This window comes from Drosophila nasuta, chromosome 2R (assembly GCF_023558535.2).
Source record: "Drosophila nasuta strain 15112-1781.00 chromosome 2R, ASM2355853v1, whole genome shotgun sequence".
Lineage (NCBI taxonomy): Eukaryota > Metazoa > Arthropoda > Insecta > Diptera > Drosophilidae > Drosophila > Drosophila nasuta.
This window is the reverse complement of record NC_083456.1, coordinates 2,489,218-2,510,208: the sequence shown is the minus strand read 5'-3', so window position 1 is coordinate 2,510,208 and position 20,991 is coordinate 2,489,218. Positions and strand designations below refer to the sequence as shown.

At 38.1% G+C, this 20,991-nt stretch overlaps 4 protein-coding genes across 4 annotated transcripts; 3 read left to right on the top strand and 1 right to left on the bottom strand.

The window, feature by feature from the left end:
- Positions 1–949: 949 nt before the first annotated feature.
- On the top strand, positions 950–13,987 carry LOC132785588 (tyrosine-protein kinase Mer). The gene is made up of 9 exons (XM_060791741.1): positions 950–1,896; positions 9,145–9,791; positions 10,077–10,786; positions 10,860–11,079; positions 11,159–11,427; positions 11,503–11,664; positions 11,725–11,920; positions 11,991–12,077; positions 12,143–13,987. Exons 1-9 carry the CDS (start codon positions 1,062–1,064, stop codon positions 12,317–12,319), a joined length of 3,303 nt encoding a protein of 1,100 aa, XP_060647724.1. The 5' UTR covers positions 950–1,061; the 3' UTR covers positions 12,320–13,987.
- A 254-nt stretch (positions 13,988–14,241) lies between these two features.
- On the top strand, positions 14,242–15,143 carry LOC132785605 (uncharacterized). Its single transcript, XM_060791760.1, has 3 exons — positions 14,242–14,462; positions 14,517–14,828; positions 14,883–15,143. The coding sequence occupies exons 1-3, from the start codon at positions 14,397–14,399 to the stop codon at positions 15,087–15,089; spliced, it is 585 nt and encodes a 194-aa protein (XP_060647743.1). The 5' UTR covers positions 14,242–14,396; the 3' UTR covers positions 15,090–15,143.
- Positions 15,144–15,172: 29 nt separating this feature from the next.
- Positions 15,173–19,548, bottom strand: LOC132785587 (mucin-5AC). Its single transcript, XM_060791740.1, has 4 exons — positions 19,335–19,548; positions 19,096–19,269; positions 18,629–19,034; positions 15,173–18,568 (listed from the first exon to the last, which is right to left on the bottom strand). Exons 1-4 carry the CDS (start codon positions 19,418–19,420, stop codon positions 15,323–15,325), a joined length of 3,912 nt encoding a protein of 1,303 aa, XP_060647723.1. The 5' UTR covers positions 19,421–19,548; the 3' UTR covers positions 15,173–15,322.
- Positions 19,549–19,775: 227 nt separating this feature from the next.
- On the top strand, positions 19,776–20,758 carry LOC132785607 (small ribosomal subunit protein eS25). Its single transcript, XM_060791762.1, has 3 exons — positions 19,776–19,907; positions 20,203–20,479; positions 20,555–20,758. The coding sequence occupies exons 1-3, from the start codon at positions 19,905–19,907 to the stop codon at positions 20,626–20,628; spliced, it is 354 nt and encodes a 117-aa protein (XP_060647745.1). The 5' UTR covers positions 19,776–19,904; the 3' UTR covers positions 20,629–20,758.
- The last annotated feature ends 233 nt before the right edge of the window (positions 20,759–20,991 follow it).

Sequence of the window (20,991 nt, the reverse complement as noted above, 5' to 3'; positions counted from 1 at the left end):
ACTTGGTTCGTGTTTTCCCAACCCTCCAAAAAGTTGCTGGCACAAAAATAGTTTAAAATAGTTGACTAGCAGACACTCCGTATTTGGCTCGCTTTTCCTTCATTAGATCAGAATCACAACCAAATGAAAATTGTTATAAATAAATAGATCATGAGTTGTGTTTAATAACCTCAATCCATCGAGGTACACAGTGTATGTAGATTAAATTAAAGCTAAACACACCAAAACTGAAATAAAACAAGCCTTGCGAGTACAAATTGCACTATATATGGGCTTATTTATTTATTCGATGTGCTTACAGCCATGTTTTTGTGTTTTCTCTTTACTCAGTTACAGTTAATGTGGCAAATTGACTTCACAAAATGCCAAGAAAAAAGGAAAAAAAAACAGCAACACAATTACTATTATTACTACTTACTGAAAACCTCTTTCCTCTGTCTATCCAGTTGACAAATATGGAGCACGGCTTCGAATCAAGACAACCAATTTTTGCTGCTTTTTGTTTCACACTGCCTCTTTTTTTACGCTTCGCATTTTCTCCGTAGATCTTTTCCATTTGCGCTCGTATTTCTCTCCAGCCGAATTTTATCATTATTTGTAGTTCTTTTATTGCTTTTGCTTTTCTATTGATTCTTTTCGTTGGGTCTTTTGTTGTCGAGGGACCAAATCACAAATTGCGCTTAAAAATAATAAACAACAACAACTTTAATTAGCATTATTACAAGAGAAAACAATTTGCAGTGCACATTGTTTGCTTCGGTATTAGCCTCGATTCAGACAGGCCAGAAGTAAAATGAGGGAACTAGTCTAACCATTGTGGATGGGTTCAATTGTTCACTTTTTGCTCTTAGAGATATTGCCAAGGCAAATACAGTTTATAAATTTTAGACGCATTTAAAGCTATTTTAGATATTAAACCGTACAGCAGTGAACTAAACAGTCATTGTACCATCATAATTAAGGTCAAAAAATATTAACACAACTAAGGGCAGTGAAGTGAAGAAGTGTTGGTCCAAAAATTATTAATAAAGTTATGAAATGAATGAAATGCTGCATGGAACATGGTGACAACAATTAAAATCACTTGCGATGGCGTCTTCATCCAATCCAATTCATATCTCACGCCAACGCAATCGAACGCAGCGGCAATCAAAGGAAAGACAAGGGAAACAACAGCTGCGGCAGCACTCGCTGAATTGGCGGCCAATACCCTGAGCAACGAGAGTGATAATTCACAGACGAGCAGTGGAAGTCAGACCACCGGAGGCAGCAGCACAACAAATACCAAAAAATCCGCTCGCACTACTTGCAGTAGGCGTCGAGTAAGTGGATCGATTGGTTCGCAGGATTCACGCCGACGCTATTATTATTTTGGCAGTAAGGATGTCTACTGGTGCAAACAGAGCTTGGCCCGCAGTGCCAGCAGCTTGAGCCACCGCGAGACTCTTGCCACCGCCAGTGCCACAAATGGACTTGCGGTTGGTGGCCAGCTGATTGCAAAGGCTCGACGTCGACCACTGCAGCTTTGCAGTAGCTTAAGTGCGGCCTATGCACCACAAAAGCGCAAGGAGTTTTACTTTTGCGATAAATATGCTCCAACGTCAAGTGGTAGCGGGAGTGCTACCGGGAAAAGAAGCACTGCATCCTCGACGTCGTCCGATCAGCCGATCGATATACGTTTGCTGAACTTTTTGCGCAATGCACAGCGTAAATTTCAGTCAGTAGCAACGACAACAACTAAGCCAAAGTCTGAACACAGCAGCGGTAACAACTACAACAACGAAAGCAACACCAAAGAAAGATCGTCAACCAGAAACCGAAACAGCAACATCAATAACATGAACAGCAACAGCAGCAGCTCACTCCCGCCTATAAACAGTACAGATGATTGGTTTGGTTAGTACAGCCAATTACATTTATTTATTTCGTTAATCAACAGACTCTGGTATCCTGGTAACTTCAAAGAATTCTAGAGCAAAAATAAGTTTGTAAAAAAAGTCAGACTTTCGGATCATTATAAGTCTTGAAAGTATCATGTCTGTCCAAAACATAGTCATAAGTCGAAACAAGTATGAAAGCTAGTGTCTAGTGTGCTGTAAGATACCCGCTACCTATTTTGAATAAAAGCAAAATAGCGAAATATTATTCGTAAAAGATTATTATGTGGTATACCGCAAAATTACTCTAAAATGACGAAGGGATGAATTATGAAGTTTTACATTTGAAATATACCATAGAGGTCAACATATACCAGATTGTCAGCCAAAGGAGCTAAAAAATTTTTTTTAATAACTTCTACAATTTTTATTCGATGACAACCAAATTCTCAGGAATAATAAATAATATAATTATTATTATGAAGGCAAGTTATAAATTTGAAACAAACTTGATCTGCGTGCAAACATAACAAGTGCTGTTGACGTTGATCAAGAACAGTGATAGCGACCTATGCGTTTAAAATTAAAAATACTGTTATAAACACAACTTCCAGATACAATTAGTTATAACAGCATAACGTATTTATTTTTTAATAATTAAACACTTTTTTCAATTTGGCTAATTCAATATTTTAGCGAATATGGATAATAACAAATGAAATTGGGTGCTTTATAAATGACTTTGAAATAGCCGTGTCAAAAGAAAAATTTAATAAATTTCAAAAATCATATAAATATCTTAATCCTACTACATTGCGAGTTGAATACGAACTTATAATTTGTTGTATAGCTTTTATTGGCTATTAGAACCTCACAGCTACGTGGCATGGAGTCCACTAAGTCTTCACAACGCTTGCAGGGATTCTGGCTCATACCTCCTGCGCAACTTGTCGAAGGTGTGGCTTAAATCTCGGGGATTTCTTGGCATCATAAGATCCCAATCGGATTTAAATCTGGCATTACATTAGTTTTTTCTTGACCAAATCACTCCGTGACCAGTTGGCCGGTGTGTTTAGGTTTCGTTGCTCTGCTGAAAAGTCCATATTTATTGGGGGCATTTCATCCTGAGAGTACTTCAGCATGATGTTTCTCAATATATTTTAAAAGACATTGTTGGTCAATGATCCCATCGATCTACACCACTGAATGAGAAACATGCCCATATCATGATTTTAAGACCACCATGGTTAGCGGTCTTAAAGGTATTGTTTAGGTCGTTCTCGGTTTTTGGTGGTCAACGGACATATTGTCTTGAACCTTTCCACCAAATAACACCAGTTTAGACTCTTTTTTGTAAAGGATATTATTCCATTTGGTTAGTGGCCAGTTCAAGTGGCGCTTGGCAAATTCCAACCTGGCTTTGAGATATCTTTTGCCAATTAAGCACCATTGGACTTCGAGTGTTCAAATTTGTGTCCACCAGTCTTTGGCCAATATCCACTTCACTTATTCCCCAACTGAGCACTGCTTTAATATTCCTAGAGGATGCAAAAGGATTAGTTTAGCTGAATAGCACTATGTGTCGGACCTCTAAAATTGTGGTTTTTCGTATCGCACCACGGTTTTCGGGCTTCGATTCATAATTTATGTCATTAAAAACCATCTTGGTAAAACATTTTATGCGATACAGAAATTTGTATACAATTTTTCATCTTTTCTAAGCTCAAGAAAGATGATTTGCGGGGGCGGAAGTGGGCGTGGCAAACATTTGAAACAAACTTGATCTGCGTGCAAACAAAAAAATGCTGTCGAAAAAAAATTATAGCTCTATCTCTTATAGTCTCTGAGATCCAGTGTTTCATACGGACAGACACACAGGCGGACAGACGGAGATGCCTCCTTCTACCTATTACATACATTTCCTGCCGGCACAAAGTTATAATACCCTTCTACCCTATGGATAGCGGGTATAACAACTGCTATTCCAAAGTGCAGCCCAAGAGTGGTGCACTTATGTAAGAATATCAAAACTGAACAAATCTAACGGGGTTTTTTGTTGTTTCCTCTATGTTCCATTTTACAAAAATAATGTGCCAGGGATCAACTAACAAAAAGGAATATGCAAAAAAACCGTTATTTAGTTTTTCTTCTGTCGCACTGTTATTTCAAAGTTCACAGCTGTATATACTTTGTGGAGTCTGAGATGCCTTCTTTTGCCTATTACAACCTTTCCTGCCTGCACAAAGTTTAAACATTCTTCTACCCTATGGTCAGCGGGTACAAAAAACACATATCGTGCGTATTAAACCACTACAAGGTATTACGAAGAAACTGAAAAACCCAAAGCAGCCCTGTGTCCAATGTCGCAAGTGCTGCATTGCATACATATAAAGTTACCATCGTCGCGCTTGGTAAACTAAATCCAACAGAGCACAATTTCGAAACCAGCCAAGAGCCCCTTCGCTTTGGTTTGAGTTGACATTGATGGTGGTTTTAAGTTTTTGGGTTTAAGCAAAAACCTAACAATTGGCAGTAGTCTCCAGTTGCAAACGACTAAAGCCTTACTGACAAGTAACAATAAGGCGTTGTTGCTGAACAAGAGTATAAGTTGCGTGATATTCATTCTCAATTCGATAAACTGCAATTAAATATAATTTCTAAGCGAAATATACATCAATGTTTAACGGAAAATGTGCAAGGAATATGATGATGCCCTATTACAGCGATCTTTTTCTTTTCTTTGGTGTATGCTCAGAAAGGTAGTAGCCGCATTCTTAACTAACTGACGGACTGCCTTAGGGGCAGCACACGTCACGGCACTGAGAGAAAGAAGTGAAGAAATTGTATATGCGGGAATTGAGTAGGAAAGAAACTACAGTTCAACACCCATAGAGGTAACAAGTACGTGAGAATCTTTTGTATTGCTTCCTCATTGTGTATGAGTGAGAAAGGAACCAGGAGAAGTTAAGAGTGTTGGAAACAGGGAAGGGAACGGACTGATGAATGAAAACACAAGAGCAAAGACATGTAAATACGAGGCATCACAATCATTTCGTGCAGTTTCGAGCTGGAAAGTGTAAAATAATAATGAAAGACTGAAAGAGATAACTTTAGTCAACTGAGTTAGTCTGTCAGGAGAAGCATAACAAACGGCTTGAATGAAACGAGAGTCGGCCCACTATTCACAGACAGACGATGATAATGACGGCGTGTTACTGCCATATAATGAGTTAAGTCAAAAAAGGAGGGAGGGGACTTGCTCTGCTGGCATTTTGGTCAACAATTTGCATATTACATGCTTTGCAATGAAGCTCAGGAAAAACGCAAGCAGACACCCGGACTGTCAGACTGACAGCAGGAAGAAGGAAGCCAAGCAACAAGGAAAATATATGAACCTGCGCTACCACGCCACCTATGTACATATATCAACTTATATGCTTGTGAAGGTAGTACTAATTAACTAAATAGATGTGTCAAGTGGGAAGCCCCAGCATCTATTCACTGATCTTTGTGAATGGGTTTTCCTAATACTGACGCCTTGGCTGATAATTGAGTATATTTTTATAAAGGTTATTGTTTCTAAAAGACAGATCGAAATTAAAATGTCATCCTCGTTTTACAAAATGAAGAAGTAACTATATATATATATGTAAGTCATTTTATGCATGCAATGCATCCAATAGAATGCATTTATTATTTAGGTTTTCCAATTGGCAGAAGCTAATATACAAAATAATATACATATATACAAAAGTAAAACCCCTTTTGCACTCACATCAGTCTTGCTACAAACTAACGAACAACAAATTCTGTTCACAAAAATCTTATGTATGACAAAAATAATTACCAATGAATCATTTTAGTTAATGCGAGGCCTTGCAAATGAATTTTGTTGCATTTCCGGCAGATAATTGTGGTTATTTTTAAACACTTTTTCCTAAATTTATTTTTATTTTTGCATTGTATTTACAATACTGAAATATTCATAAGAATAGCATTTTAATAATGTTACTGACAGCTCGAACTGCTTTGTTACTTTATTATAAATCATTTTTCAACAATTTGCTTCAGAGTAGGAAATAAATAATATTTCAGTTTTGACTTCTTTTTAATGTACTGAATAATGAGTAGCGAAAGAATAACAACAACATAAGTATAAGTTTAAAATAGTTTTTTTTAGTTTTGACGTTTCGATAAAAACCATATTTACATGTGTTACGTACTTTTTAGTAGCGCTACCAACTCGTCTTTAATAAAGTATATTGTTAGGTAAAAGCCGCAAATAAATTTGAAGTGAGGTGAAGTCATCATGTCATGCGGGTGTCATCGATGACAGTTATTTACAGACAGCCCCTCGTTGCCTCTCTACTGTCGAGTTGTTTGTGTTAATATGTAAATACAACTACACTTGCCTCTCGTCTCAGCACTCTTTTCCGTTCACACAATATTTCGACTTTGTTCTGTGACAAGAGTGTAAAATGCTGAATGTACAAAGCTTATCATGTATACAGTACGTATACATATCGATGTACTTACTATATGCATACAATATGTATCCCTGAGTCATACCAGTGACATCGAAAACCGTGAGTTATGAACTGGGACACAATTTAAGAGAGATGCAGTCAGCAATGGCAACAGCTTTGTTGAAAGTGGAGGGTAATGATCAATTAAGAAGAATTTGAAATCAGAATGAATGATACGATTTAATCACGATACTTAAAGAGCAGATAAAACAAATAAAAACCACATTTTCGTATCATAAATACTGTAGTTATTGTAATTATTGTTATTAAAATTTGAAAACAAAAAAATTATTTTTCGATATTGTAGTTTTTTAAATCCAGAGTTCCATACAGACAGACAGACCGACGAAAATGACTATATCGTCTCGGCTTTCTACGCTGGTCAGGAATATATATACCTTATGGGGTCGGAGATGACTCTTTCTGCCTGTTACATACAGACACAAGGTTATAATACCTTTTTATCAGTAGTTATAAAAATGTATATTCTGCAAATTAACGAAGTATGATTTTTTATTAATATGTATATTTTTTCAGTAATAAAGTTAGAGACTATAGTCCTATTTTAGAATATACATATAATATTTTGATTCACAAATTTTAAGTTTTTAACATTTTCTAAAAATCTCAAGATGTTATTAACATTAGCTTTCCACTTATTTGAACTCGTAACAGCAATAGAGAACTCATTAAAAAACAATTGACTCTTGTACGACTAAAGTACGAAGTGATTTGAATCAATGACCAAAGATCAATCGGCGCATTTGACATAATATGACTCAATTTAATGATTTTCTGTATAATATAATATATAGTGTCAAAAAAAACTCTACAAAATAACTTGCTAAAAGAAAATTATTAGGTTAATTGCCATTTGAGGTATTGTTAGATAATATTTGGAGTGTCGGCGACAATATAGCGTGACTCTGATTCAGGAAGCGAACGATGCCGATAACGTCTAAAATAATGATGACTGCATGCAATTCCGTATGCTAGGCATTTTATAAAGTCATGTTAAAATGGTATATTATCGCGAGAGTGTGGCTAATTGCAATTGCATGAGTTTCTATAGTTGATTAAAAGACGGATATGGATCAAAATTTAAATTGAGCAAGGTCGCGGCATGCCAAAGTGGGAAGCTAGTTAATTTTCTAGGCTTTTACTCGTAATCCATAATTGGCTTTTAACTTTACCAACCTTTCATATAATCAAAACGAAGCCCACGATAAATTTCCGAAACTATTATATTCTCGTGACTAAAATTAAGAACTGAATATGCAAAAACTGTTTCCGCAATTAAATTTACATAAATTTTGGAAAATTAACCAGGCTACAGAATCAAAAACACGACAACAATGTTGTGCTTGAGAAAATCGAAACACTCCTCGAAATTTTGTTTAATCACAATTACGAGCAAAACCCAAATTAAAAGTGAATAAGTTTTTTTTTGCTTCACGAATTAATGGCTTAATTCAAATTCAAGTGCTCTGAAAATTTCATTACCAAGCATAATTTAAAGAGTAACGTTTTAGTATAGCAAACAGCCAAGGAATATCCGTCACAAAATAATTAAACCAAAAACGACTTTTGATACTAATGAAATATATATTCATCATTTATTTGAGCTAAATTCATTTTTGCATATATTATTAACAAGAGGAATTTCGTATACCAAGCTTACAGGGTATAGCGATATCGTTAGCTCAAACCTTACAGAAATTGCGCAGTAAAATTTTTAATTATGCATGTCACATGCAAATGTTTTATACTCGCCAAAATTACTTCTCATCCTCTCTCTATACCTTCTCTCGCTCTTGATTATTCTATCTTTGTCTGTCACCATGTGGGCGTTGCCACAGTGTTGACTTAAGCTCAGATACTTGATCGGCATTACGAGTAACCCAAAGCTCCGGAGTGTGCTCAACTGTGAGATACTCCGACTTCAGACACTTTCGTTGTTGATAATATGCCATAAGCAACTAAATACGGTATAACTTTAAATGACATGGATATTCGTTTACATTTAGAATTGACTTTCAATAAAACAATTGAATAAAGAAAAACTAATATTTATGGTCTACATCTATTGATAATCATTTAATCATAATGAATTATTAAAGTACACAAATTCTAATAAAAAAAAAAACATAAATATTTGAGCAAATCTGTAATGTCTAAATTCTATATATTCAATATTAAAGTCTGAGGATGAAGAGTTTTAATATTGAAGAAATAATTGAATGAGAAGTATAGAACCATTATTTAATTCCGAAAAATGCATTTATTTAGTTATACATTCAGTTATTCGTGAGTACAAAATATACGAGAATAATACGGTTAAAGCAAGGAGTTGCCAGATCAATTGCTGAATCAAGTGAGCTCATTGTGAATTTTGAATGAGCTGCATTTAGATATGAATTTGAACTTGAAATCCTATTAGCGAATTCATGAGTAATGCTCAAGCGGATTGTTTGATATGCTTATTGTTGTTGATGAATGCGTGTTGTATGATTTATGCATATATAATGAGTTAAACAAATAATAACAAGAACTTATTCCCATTGTATGAACCAGCAAACAGTTTACAAAAGCAGCTATAGCTGTTAACCACTCGTATATACGTACAATTTGAGTGAGTGAGTGTGTGGGCTATCTGTTGAGTGTATTTACGTGTGTCTGTGTTTTGATTAGATTAGCATGGTTTTGTTGGCAATTGACTAAAACATATTTCACTGTTACAGACGAAGAAGCCACAGCGAAGGCAACTGAAGCAAAGTCCAAGGAAACCCCATCAAGGCCAGCAAAGACAAGAACAACAAGGACAAAAGCAATCGGCGAGAGTGGTGCGCTGATAACCGTGGAAATTAAGCAGGGGCAACTGCAAGACAAACAACTGCAGTGTCAACAGCAACTACCCCGAGTGATTGCGGCTGCAAAGCCGTCTAAAATAACAGCAGAAACCACAACAAACAGAACAGGAGTCGTAGCGGAAACCGTCAGCAAAGCTGCAACTTCAACAGGTGGCAGTTGCAAAGTCGAGGATATGAACAGTCACGCGACTGCCACACAGAACGGACAAACAACGGTCGTTGGACATCATCGCGGTTTCTCGCAGCCCTCAGTCGCCGCGGCAGCTGCGTCTGGTGGGACAGCTGGTGATCCATGGTATCTGCAGGCCACCGGGCATCAAATGCCGCCTACAGCACCCCTACGACACAATAAACGACCTGCGCCTCAGCCCAATTCAATGGGTGTTGGTGTTGGAGTTGGTGTTGGTGTTGGAGTGACAGGTACTTCACTGCTGCATCAGCATCAATTAAGCCAATCACAGCCGCACATTGTACCGCCGAGCATACCACCACATCACCATCATCGTGACAACAATTTGGTAAGTTTGACGATAAGTTCTCCTGCAGCTGCATTTGTATCATGCAAAGCCCATTGCAACTTTAAAGCAAGGCAATGCACCTAGATAGCTTAAGCTTAGACAACCGACATAAAACAATATCACTGTTGATCTCATGGAAACACACACGTCAATCAATATTGCATGTATAGGCAAACGAATATAAATAAATATAAATAAACTTCTAAACACAAGTATCTCTGCTTCTGCTGTGTTCATCATCTCTCCAAAATATATACTAACTTGATTTGCATAATTTTATTGCAGCATCAGACACAACCGATGGGAGGAACGTCGGCGGGCGCAACAGCGGCAGCAGCTTTGCATCTGTCAACGCACGCATTGAATAGTCATAATTTAATCAACAACCATTCGCCAAAATCGCCCAATCAAACACAGCAACAGCAGCAGCCGACAACAATACATCAGCAACAGCAACATAGCATACTGTCAACATTTGCACCAGCGGGAGCATCAACGGCAACCGATCAGTCTGCATCTGCATCGATATCGGCAACCGCCGCTGCTGTTGCTGCCGTCACACAGCAGCAGCAGCAACAACATATGCAGCTTCTGGCCAACTGCGCTTCTAGCAATAATATAATGTCCTCCTCACTTACGTTACACACTGCTCCAGTCGGGGCATTGCCGCCAAAGAGTTTGGCGCACGGCAACAACAGTGGCACCAGCAGCAGCAGTAGCAACAACATGTTGCTACAGTCCACACAGCCAACAACTGCCGCGACAAGTGGGAGCAACATCAATAATAATAACAGCAATATTATTAGCAACAACACTACGACTTCTGGCATGTCCACCTCTCTTCACAGTTTTGACATCAACGGCGGCGGGATGGAGAAATGGACAAGTAGCTCCACGACGGCCATGAATCATGCTTCTCTGTCACCCACAAGTGCTCCACAGCAGCAGCAGCATCACAATCTGCGTAAATGCGAAGTCAAACTAAATGCAATGCCGTAAGTACTTAAATGCATGGAAAAACACGAATTAGAAATAAAATTGATTATATTTATTTTCTTCTTTTTGTAGATGGTTCCATGGCAGCATAACACGTGATGAAGCGGAGCATTTGCTGCAGCCACGTGAGGATGGACTCTTCCTTGTGCGAGAGTCAACAAATTTTCCCGGTGACTACACGTTGTGCGTCTGCTTTCAGGGCAAAGTCGAGCATTATCGTGTCAAATATCTAGAGAACAAGTTGACTATCGACGATGAGGAATACTTTGAGAATCTTGGACAACTTGTTGCCGTAAGTTAATTGCAATAATCACCATCTATTCGCAATTAATGCTAAAAAATGTACCTTCGTCATCGTATCACTTTTATAGCATTATGAAGCAGACGCAGATGGCCTCTGCACCCAGTTAATCAATTGTTTGCCTAAACTTGGAAAACAAGAGTTTTGCATCAACTCCAAAGAGTTTGTCGACAAGGGTTGGGTCATACCTGAGTCGGAACTGCAACTAAGAGAGAGTATTGGAAAGGGCGAGTTTGGTGACGTCATGTTGGGCATATTGCGCAACGAGAAAGTCGCTGTCAAAATGTTGAAAGATGAGGGCGCTGTGCAAAAGTTTCTAGCTGAGGCATCGGTCATGACGTATGTATAGCTTTTCCATGCATAGACAATTACATCAATTTCTAATCTAAATCCTTAAATACAATATAATTTTAGTACGCTGGAGCACGAAAATTTGGTCAAGTTTATTGGCCTCGTTTTTACCAGCAAGCATCTGTACTTGGTAACGGAATACATGAGCAAAGGATCGCTGGTTGATTATTTGCGTTCGCGTGGACGACAGCACATAACCAAAAAGGATCAGATTAATTTCGCCTTGTAAGTGGCAATATGAATATATTTTTGACGACCAGTGGTAATAGTGAATGCGTTTCATAGTGACACCGCCTCTGGCATGGAATACCTGGAGGCTAAAAAGGTTGTGCATCGTGATTTGGCTGCTCGAAATGTCCTAATCTCAGAGGATTGTGTGGCCAAGGTTTCAGATTTTGGTCTGGCACGTGAGGAATGCTATAATCTCGATGTCGGCAAGCTGCCCATTAAATGGACCGCACCCGAGGCACTCAAGAATGGTGTATGTGGACTTTCATATTACGCACATACTTCTAGAGATTGTCAACTAATTATTTGTTTATTGTTTCTAGCGATTCTCCAATAAATCAGATATGTGGAGCTATGGCATACTCCTGTGGGAAATATATTCATTTGGACGTGTGCCCTATCCTAGAATTGTATGTATCAGAACGAAATGACTAACCTAACTGGAATATGTATAAATGCATTTTATTCTCCCCAGCCATTGGCGGATGTTGTGAAGCATGTCGAAGTTGGATATAAAATGGAAGCGCCTGAGGGTTGTCCAGCAGAAATTTACGAGATGATGCGCCAAGCGTGGGAGTTGAACCCTGCTAAACGGCCTACATTTGCAGAATTAAAGGTTAAGCTACAGCTACTGAACAATGCAACAGCGTGAGATGAGCATTAAGCTAAATAAATGGCAGAAACTAACGAAATGAAAAGATTGTTTAAAATGACTTGATTTAACACAGACACTGAACGCAACAATTTTTCGTACCAATAAATATATATAAAAATTTATTTATATATATTTATTTACAACAATTTATTTACATACATAATATATGCGATAAGTTTTTGTAAGCTTAAGCGAAACCCAACACAATCAAGCAATGTTAGTGAGATGCGCCCAGCTAACGATCTATATAATACAACATGTAACAATATATACTTATATATATATATATATATATACAGGTATATTTACTGAAATGCCGCACTGTATTTCAAATCGATTAATCAAGTGCAAGCTGAAAGGGCATACGTGTAGTTTACTATTATGATTACAATTATCAATTATTATATACATACATACTGTACTATGCTGTCTGTAGTCTCCCCACTTTACTTCCCTCATTGTATAGATTTATTTCATTTTCTCTTTCTCTGATACATTAAATATATATAGGTATATATATTAAATATATATATAGATTTTTATGTTACAGAATACGGATACATATGAGCGCCAAACTGCAGGGCACTTGTAGTCCTTGACACCAGGTGCAATTTCGTTTTACAAAATTGTTAATATATTGTTTTTCTTTTAAATCATTTTCTGTTTGTAGCTCAAGCAACACAGCAACAATAAAAACTTGTTCAACAAGTTGCTGTATAACAACAAGAACAACTGCAAAATATATAAATCAAATTAGTTAAATTTAGTTACATTTTACATTTCTATATCTAATCAAAATGAGAGAAAAATTAAAAAAATAAATTAAAATCGATGTAAAGAAAATAAATCATCTTTTCTTCGATTAGTCCTTGAAATGAAAGAAACAATACAAAATGGATAAGAAGAAAACACTTGTGAAAATATGCATTACATAAATACTACTACATATAAATATAAAACAAATTACATACAATTTAATTACGACTCTTAAATACTTATTAGCATATGTGGCATGATTAATATTTAACAAACAGACGTATAATAATACATTATTAACTTATTACGCGCAAGATTCCAATGTACGTACATTTTTGCATACCTTGAGTCCTAGATTATTTACTGTCTTTTTATCCTTTTTGTTTACAACAAAATTTTTTTAACAGAGGAATCTCTTGAACTTTTATATATACATTTACATATGTATATTCTTACACCGCTTTAAAAATAATAAATCGATAAGAGTAATTTATTTATCTATCTCATATATATACACTTAACAATTTACGTTTTATGTTGTCGTCCCCATAAAGCCTTGTACAATTTTGCTTTACACTTACGTTTATTTTATGTATAACACTCACACAAGCACAGTACACACACATACACGTCCATATACATTTATAATTAATTTAAATTTAAAGTTATTACATTTTTAAAATACGAAAAAGGAAACATCAATTTTGTCAAAAGTTAATTTAACAAAATCCGAAAAATTATATACAAAATTTCGCAAGAACACACCTTATACTTATAAATGGAATGAATGGAAATCGAGTTTGAGCTGAAGTTGGGGGTTGAAAATGATATGAAAATTTTAAATAAAAGAAGAAAATCATACATCGACCTTAGATTCGTTGGGATATTTGGGAATGTTCTTCAATAAAGAGTACGATTAATCTGAATAAAACTATTTTTATGTGTTACTCGCATTTAATCACGACATATATATTCCAGCAGAGCCTTTTTGTACATAAATACCAACAACATTTATTGTTTTTCAGCAGAATAAACCATTGAATAGGTTTAATTTCTAAATCTTGAATATTTTGTAAGAAGATTACGATTGTTTTCAATTTTATGATCATCCATTGGAAATATATAAAACGGTTGGAAATTTTATTTTCAGTCTAAATTGATTCAGTTTATGTTAAATTGTTCGAATAATTTATTTATCTGAGTAACCATCAATAAATTTTCCTAAAAAACTTTAATTGTATAACTATGTTGATATGCGAATAGGTATAAATAGAAGTGGATTTTTTTCTATAATGGTTACTAGTGTTGACATAAAGAAATGAAACAAACGCGATTGATCTGGAATATATTGCTTTGCACGGCAATAATTAGTCATGCCGAAAAGGTGGGTACTTGGATTAGATTAAAATACAACCTTTCTTCACTTTTTTTTGCATAGAAAATCATTTTTACGAATATTGGATGTGCAGTTAACAGTAATATTTTGACGAAAATTAACTGTTACTTGGAGAACAAAAGCACAATTAATCTTGAAATAACGTCAAACAAAACCGATGTAAACAGTTTGGTAGGAATTTCGGAACTAAATTTATTTATTCACGGGCGAAACAAGGTGATGAGATTAAACGGTATACGTCTGGATATTTGCCAAATGTTGGGTAGCAATAAAAGACAAAACTTGGTAACATTTCTGTACAAGGGAATTCTGCAAACAAAGAAAAATCTTCCCAAAAAATGTCCATTCTTACGAGTAAGTTTCGGGTTGAGAACAAGAAAACACATTCTCATTCCTAATCTTTTCCAGAACACCACTTATGTATTGTATGACATGAAATTCGATGGAAACTATTTGCCATATTACTTGCCCGAATATAATTTCACATTTGCAGGATTGTTCCATGCAAACGATATAAAAACTTTTGAAATTCATGTAGCTGGCTCATTTTGCGAATTTAACAACGATTGTACCGGTTATGCAGAACCCAAAAAACGCGTGACAAGAAACAATTAAATACAGCATATGTACATTACGGACAAATAAATATGCACGAAAAATACTTGAGCTTATTAACTTCTCAATTTATTAAATCTGATTACAAATTGCTGACAATTTATTTAGAATGTAAATATAATAATCTATAGCTGTAAACATATGTATAATTGAGTGTTACATTCATATTCATATTCAATTCAATTGGTCTTTTATCTTAATTTTAAATGCTAAAGATTCTCCAGATGAAGTTCCTACTTCTGGAGACGCCTTGTGGCGCGTCTTATTGGTCGACTTTCCGGTGTGTTAGGCAATGCGAATACATTACCGCTGTTCACTTGCTGTGCCGTGGGGCCTCCATGCATATCGGGCCTAGGTGTGTTTCCTGGAACTGGTGACGTTGTGCTACCGAAATTAAATGCTGGTCCACCGTGTGTGGGAGCTGGGGTGGGACTGGCAAAAATATTTGGAGTTGGTGTCGTGGCTGAAGTGGCACCGAATGCAAACGGTTTGGGGGTGCTGTTCATCTGAGGCAGAGATGTGGCACCTCCAAATGCAAATGGAGCATTAGCATTTGCCGGTGCTGGCGCAACGCCATTACTATTGTTTGTTGTCGAGAAGAAACCACCTGGCTTGTTTTGTTGTTGCTGTGTAGCGGCTACAGCACTTGCAAATAGATTACCTCCCATGGGTGAGGCGGCATCACTTGCTGGCGGACCTGCCCCAAATGTAAACGGTTTGCTAACAGGCGCCGCTGGTGTTGCAAAGCCCCCAAATGCAGCAGGTGCTGGTGCGGTTGTTCCTGTTGATGTCATTGAGGGAGCGGGATTGCCGCCAAAATTAAAACTCGGATTAACAACGCTTGTGGCTGCCAGTGTGCCAAACAAATTGACGGATTCATTTTTCTGAGCTACAGCGGCAAAAGAGAAACCTCCGCCTCCGCCTCCAGGCGCCGCTGCTACTGTTGACTGCGGCTGTTGCTCCGTTGCGGCAGCGGTACCGCCAAATGTAAATGGTTTAGCTGCAGTTGCATTCTCCGTTGTGCCGCTGCCAAATATGGGGGTCTGCTTGGGCGTGGCATTGAAACTAAAGCTGTTTTTATTCGCTGCTGGTGGAGCAGTTGGCGTAGCACTAAAATTTAAGCTGCTCGATGCTGTAGCTGTTCCTGAAGTCTTCGTCGTGATTCCTCCAGTCCCTCCGCCAAAGCTGAATACATTGGTTTTATTGCTAGTGGGCAATGAAAATGGTGTGGCCTTTGCCACAGGCTTCACAACTGCTGGAGTGCCTCCAGTTCCACTTGCTGCAAAGGTGAATATACCCGGACTGTTATTAGAAGAAGTTGACGCAGCCAGTGGAGCTGTTGTAGTTGCTGTTGTAGCACTGTTAAAACTAAATGAAGGCGTTGCCACTGCCTGGCCAAAAATTGGTGTACCTGTTGGTACAATTGCCCCAGCAACACTGGCTGTGGTCGTGCTCGTATTGGTGCCAAAACTAAAAGCTTTGCTTGCTGCCGTAGTGTTCTGTATGTTTGTTGGAGCAGCTGTTGATGTCGGGGCCTTAAAAGTATTGTCTAAATTCTGGCTACTGTCAGACACCGTTTCCAAAGGCTTTGGAGCCCAATTATCCATTTTAAACGCTGGCACAGCTTTGTTGTTGCTAATATTGCCAAATGAGAATGTTGTTGTTTTATTGGTGGTTGTCGAGTCTGCTACCATTGTTGACTTTGTTGGTGCAGCACTGCCAAAAGTAAACATTAAAGATTTAGCTGACGCATCAGTTGCAGTTGTTGGTACTGCTGTTGCCGCAGAAGCTGCTGGTGTTGTAGCGTTACAAAATGTAAACGTTGGTGATGTGATTGGTGACGTTGTCACACTCACTGCAGAAGCATTAGTCGTTGTTGCAGCTGTGACTGTCGTATTACCAAACGAGAATACTCCTGTGCTTGTTGTGGTGCTTGTTAATACAGGCACAGTTGGAGCTATCGACTTTTTTATCGAGGCAGCTTCGTTTTGATTCGTTGTATCTGCTGTCTTTGGACTATCAAATGTGATGGGTGCAGTTGCGGCATTGGTCGTATTTGTTGTCAGCTTAAGTCCACTTAGAACAGAACTGCTATTTGCTTTCAGATTTGATGACACTTCGCTGTTAGCTGGTGGTAAGGGTTTTGTGGTGGTCGCCGAGTTGTTGAATGAAATCAAATTTAAGCTATTGTTTGATGTTTGCGCTGTGCTCGATGCAGGCGTTATGGTCGTCATGCTTAATATAACTGACTTTGTTGTTGGTATTACTGTTTCTGCTGCTGTAGTTGTTGGTATTGTTGTTACTGTGGATGCAGAAATTGCTATTTTTGCATCTGCTGGCTTCGTAATTGTTGCATCTGATGCTGATGTTGTTAATGTTGTTGAAGTTGTTTTTTCCGATGATGTCCCTGTTATCGTTGGCGTTGTTGCCGTTACTGTTGTCACAACAAGTGTTGCCGCTGTTGTCGTCGTCACTATCGGCTGTAGTTGCTTTGCATCTGGTTCATCACTTAGTCGCGTCTCTGACTCCGCATCGTTTTGATAAATTTCCCCTTTTAAGCTGCTTAACATAAGTGCCAATTTGGTTTTTTGTGTTCGCTCCACATGGGAATTCTTGATACCATTGAATGAATTCTGTTGCTTAGGTTTAACGAAATGTATGCCCGCATATTCACCAGCATCCACATCGGTATCAAGACTCTCTGCACCAACTGTGCGCTCCGGTTGCTTGCATTGTAGCTGCTGCGTGTTGAACAATGTCAGTTTTGGCCTCGGTGATGCTGTCGCTACCGTCTCCGTTTTTTCCTGGATTATTGCTTGTGGCAAAATCGGCGCCGAGACCGCACGCTGTGCTGACGTTGCTGGCAAAGTTGTAATAGGTGTACTCTGTGACTTTGTTAAATGCTCCAGCCGTAAATCGGCTGCCATTGGCTGCCGACGCTGTATTTTGGCTGCATGTTGTGTGGGCGAATTGTCAGGCGATCTGCTGCCACAGCTTGTCGCGAATCTTGTGTTGCCAGTGTCCAAGCGCACTTTCTCACGCATATCGTAGAGTTTTCTCTTATTGCTATGCAGCTTACTGGAGCTCAGCGAACTGCTAATATCGTTGCTGTAACTGCAATTGCGACGCTTTGCTATCTGTTCCGGCGATTGCTGCGGCGAGTGGTTGTTGTTGCTACCTCCATATTTCATATGAAGTTGATTTTGCTGTTGCTGCTGCTGTAGTTGGTGGTTTTGCAGATGTTGCTGTTGCTGCTGCTGCAGATGGTGGTGCTGCAGTGGGAGAACTATTGGTGAATGATGCATACGCAAAGGCACCGCGACACTCAATTCACGATGTCGTTTAACTCCAGTTGGCGTTTGCAGCGCCGACAACGGTTGTGAATGTGGATAAGGATGTGAATGCATATTATGATGATCGACAAAGTCTACAACGCGATTACAACTCTTTTTGGTGTTGTACTCATTTTGTTGAATATCCTGTAAACATTTGTGGCTAATTAAACCGCTGGAACTTGCACTCGAAATTGGTTGACTTACGTCACTATTAATACGCTTACGCGATATCTCCTTTAACTCCTCCAGGACGCTGCGTGTGGGTTCGTTTTCGTGTTCCAACGGCTGCGGATGCAGAATGGGACGATTTTCGCGTGAAAGCGGATCACTGCACTTCTCGATTCCCAACAACGAATTCGAACGCAATAAACTGGGCAGAGTGTTGCCGCAATAAAAACTGCGCTCTGGTGGAGCTATTCGTGTCATTGATAATGACGGCAGACTGGGCTTATGGCTGAGAGGCGATGTAGCGATGCTGCTGCGTCGAGGCTGTATAATTGGCTGATGTATATGGTTAAAGGACATGCTTCGTTGCAGACCTCCTCGACTCTCCATATGGTATTTCACAATGCGGGAGGCCAAACCGCTGCTGTGCACGTCTGCATAGGTTCTAGTGCGTGGAAATCATTATTAATTATTTATTAAATAATTATTTACATTATGTTACTTACTTTGGATCAACTTGGCTAAGATTTAACCTTTGACGCGTCCCTCTGGAGATATTCGTTGATGTTTGATGCAGGGTATTATTTTGTGGAGCCTCATTTGCATAACTTCCATTGAGACAAACGCTCGAATTGCTGCGATGTTTCGGACTTAGCTGGCATATTGTTGGCCGACTCAAGCTAGACAACAAGTTGGCAATGTTAATTCACTGGCGGTTAGATGCTGCTATGATTTTGTTACTTACGTTGACTGTCCATCTATCCATGTGGAATCAGCAATTGGATTTGATAGTCGTGCGGAATTAATACTTAAGCTGAAACGGTGATCCATTGGTATTCAAGTGAGTTCAGAATTATAATTGTAACAATCTCGTTTGATAAATTTGTCTCACAATGTGAAATTCCAAACACACGCTGATGATGAAGAAACATCGATCACACTTTCGATAAAATTTAAATGTTAATAAACATCGATAATTCAGGGTTTCGAAATTTCTAAAAAATTTTTCAGCTTGACACATCAAACACTTGCGATATATACCAAAGCCCCAGAGCAGATACTAGTGTTTTTCAGCGTTATAATCAATTGGTTTTTTTAATTTAAGAAAAAAAGAAAAAAAATGATCTGACTTTGTATACATGATAATAATAAGACTGCATTATTTTCCGGATTTGCCAACCAATGACTGCACCAAATTCTAAAAATGGTCACATTTCTATTCATGCCCTAGGGCTGCCACCTATCGATTAATTTTCACAACGCATGGTAACTCTATCAATTTCCGTCCTCCATCTTTCTGCATTGAATCTTCACGATGGTGAGTTCGGCTGCTGTAGTTTTTATAAAAATATATTGTATTGGACGTGAAAATAGCTTCAAAATTGACAAATGATCAACACAAAATGTTTGGACTGAATTGTGCTTTAAGATTTGTGATGGATAATGCCATATCATTAAGTGAAACCATCCATTCATGTTACAAACAAACATGTAGAGACCATAACCTCGAAAGCGAATGTCCCTCACATACAATAAAGCGTATTAGTGCGGCAATTATAATAGTATTTTGTGACCTGTTTTAAAAGTGTCTCATTTTTTGTTATTTTCTATAGCCACCTAAGAAGGACGCAAAGTCGTCGGCCAAGCAGCCGCAAAAAACACAGAAGAAGAAGGAGGGCTCAGGCGGCGGCAAGGCCAAGAAGAAGAAGTGGTCCAAAGGCAAAGTCAGGGATAAGCTGAACAACCAAGTTTTGTTCGATAAGGCTACTTATGAGAAGCTGTACAAGGAGGTGCCCGCCTACAAGCTTATCACGCCCTCCGTTGTTTCTGAGCGTTTGAAGATTCGCGGTTCTTTGGCCAAGCGTGCTCTGATTGAGCTGCGCGAAAAGGGTAAGAATTTTGGATTTGATAGATTGACATTCTCATAGTCAATGTTGCTAATGTGCTGTCCTTTAATGTTTACAGGTCTGATCAAGCAGGTCGTGCAACATCATTCCCAGGTTATCTACACACGTGCTACCAAGGGTGATGAGGCGTAAACTTTACAACATATGTTCAGTAGTCTCACTCGGATTTTACAATTTAACATGAATTGTATGAAAAAAGTACTACGACTATACTGCTATGTGTAGTAGAGTTTTTAATAAACTTGCTTTTTGATGTAAGGAATACATGCGTATAACTCCATTATTCTGTTATCTGCTGAACCAACTTTCTTACTTGGATCAAGCGGCCAATGTAAAGGTTTTGGTGTCAGCGTTGAATAGCAAGACACACAATTTTAGGTCGGAACTACGTTAATACAATTGCATATGCGAAGTTTGTATATTTTCTCGATCTTCTGGAAACTGGAGAACTACCGCACTACATTTAGATTCACGGTTCCATTAAATGATAAGCAT

Coding starts and splice junctions, on each gene's coding strand:
- LOC132785587 (XM_060791740.1), bottom strand. CDS start 19,420: ATGGATCACCGTTTCAGCTTAAGTATTAATTCCGCACGACTATCAAAT. Junction 19,270..19,334: donor TGGATAGATGGACAGTCAAC/GTAAGTAACAAA, acceptor CTTGTTGTCTAG/CTTGAGTCGGCCAACAATAT. Junction 18,569..18,628: donor GTAAGCGTATTAATAGTGAC/GTAAGTCAACCA, acceptor AAATGTTTACAG/GATATTCAACAAAATGAGTA.
- LOC132785605 (XM_060791760.1), top strand. CDS start 14,397: ATGAAACAAACGCGATTGATCTGGAATATATTGCTTTGCACGGCAATA. Junction 14,463..14,516: donor TAATTAGTCATGCCGAAAAG/GTGGGTACTTGG, acceptor TTTTTTGCATAG/AAAATCATTTTTACGAATAT. Junction 14,829..14,882: donor AAAAATGTCCATTCTTACGA/GTAAGTTTCGGG, acceptor AATCTTTTCCAG/AACACCACTTATGTATTGTA.
- LOC132785607 (XM_060791762.1), top strand. Junction 20,480..20,554: donor GATTGAGCTGCGCGAAAAGG/GTAAGAATTTTG, acceptor TAATGTTTACAG/GTCTGATCAAGCAGGTCGTG.
- LOC132785588 (XM_060791741.1), top strand. CDS start 1,062: ATGGTGACAACAATTAAAATCACTTGCGATGGCGTCTTCATCCAATCC. Junction 11,080..11,158: donor ATCTTGGACAACTTGTTGCC/GTAAGTTAATTG, acceptor TCACTTTTATAG/CATTATGAAGCAGACGCAGA. Junction 11,428..11,502: donor GCTGAGGCATCGGTCATGAC/GTATGTATAGCT, acceptor ATATAATTTTAG/TACGCTGGAGCACGAAAATT.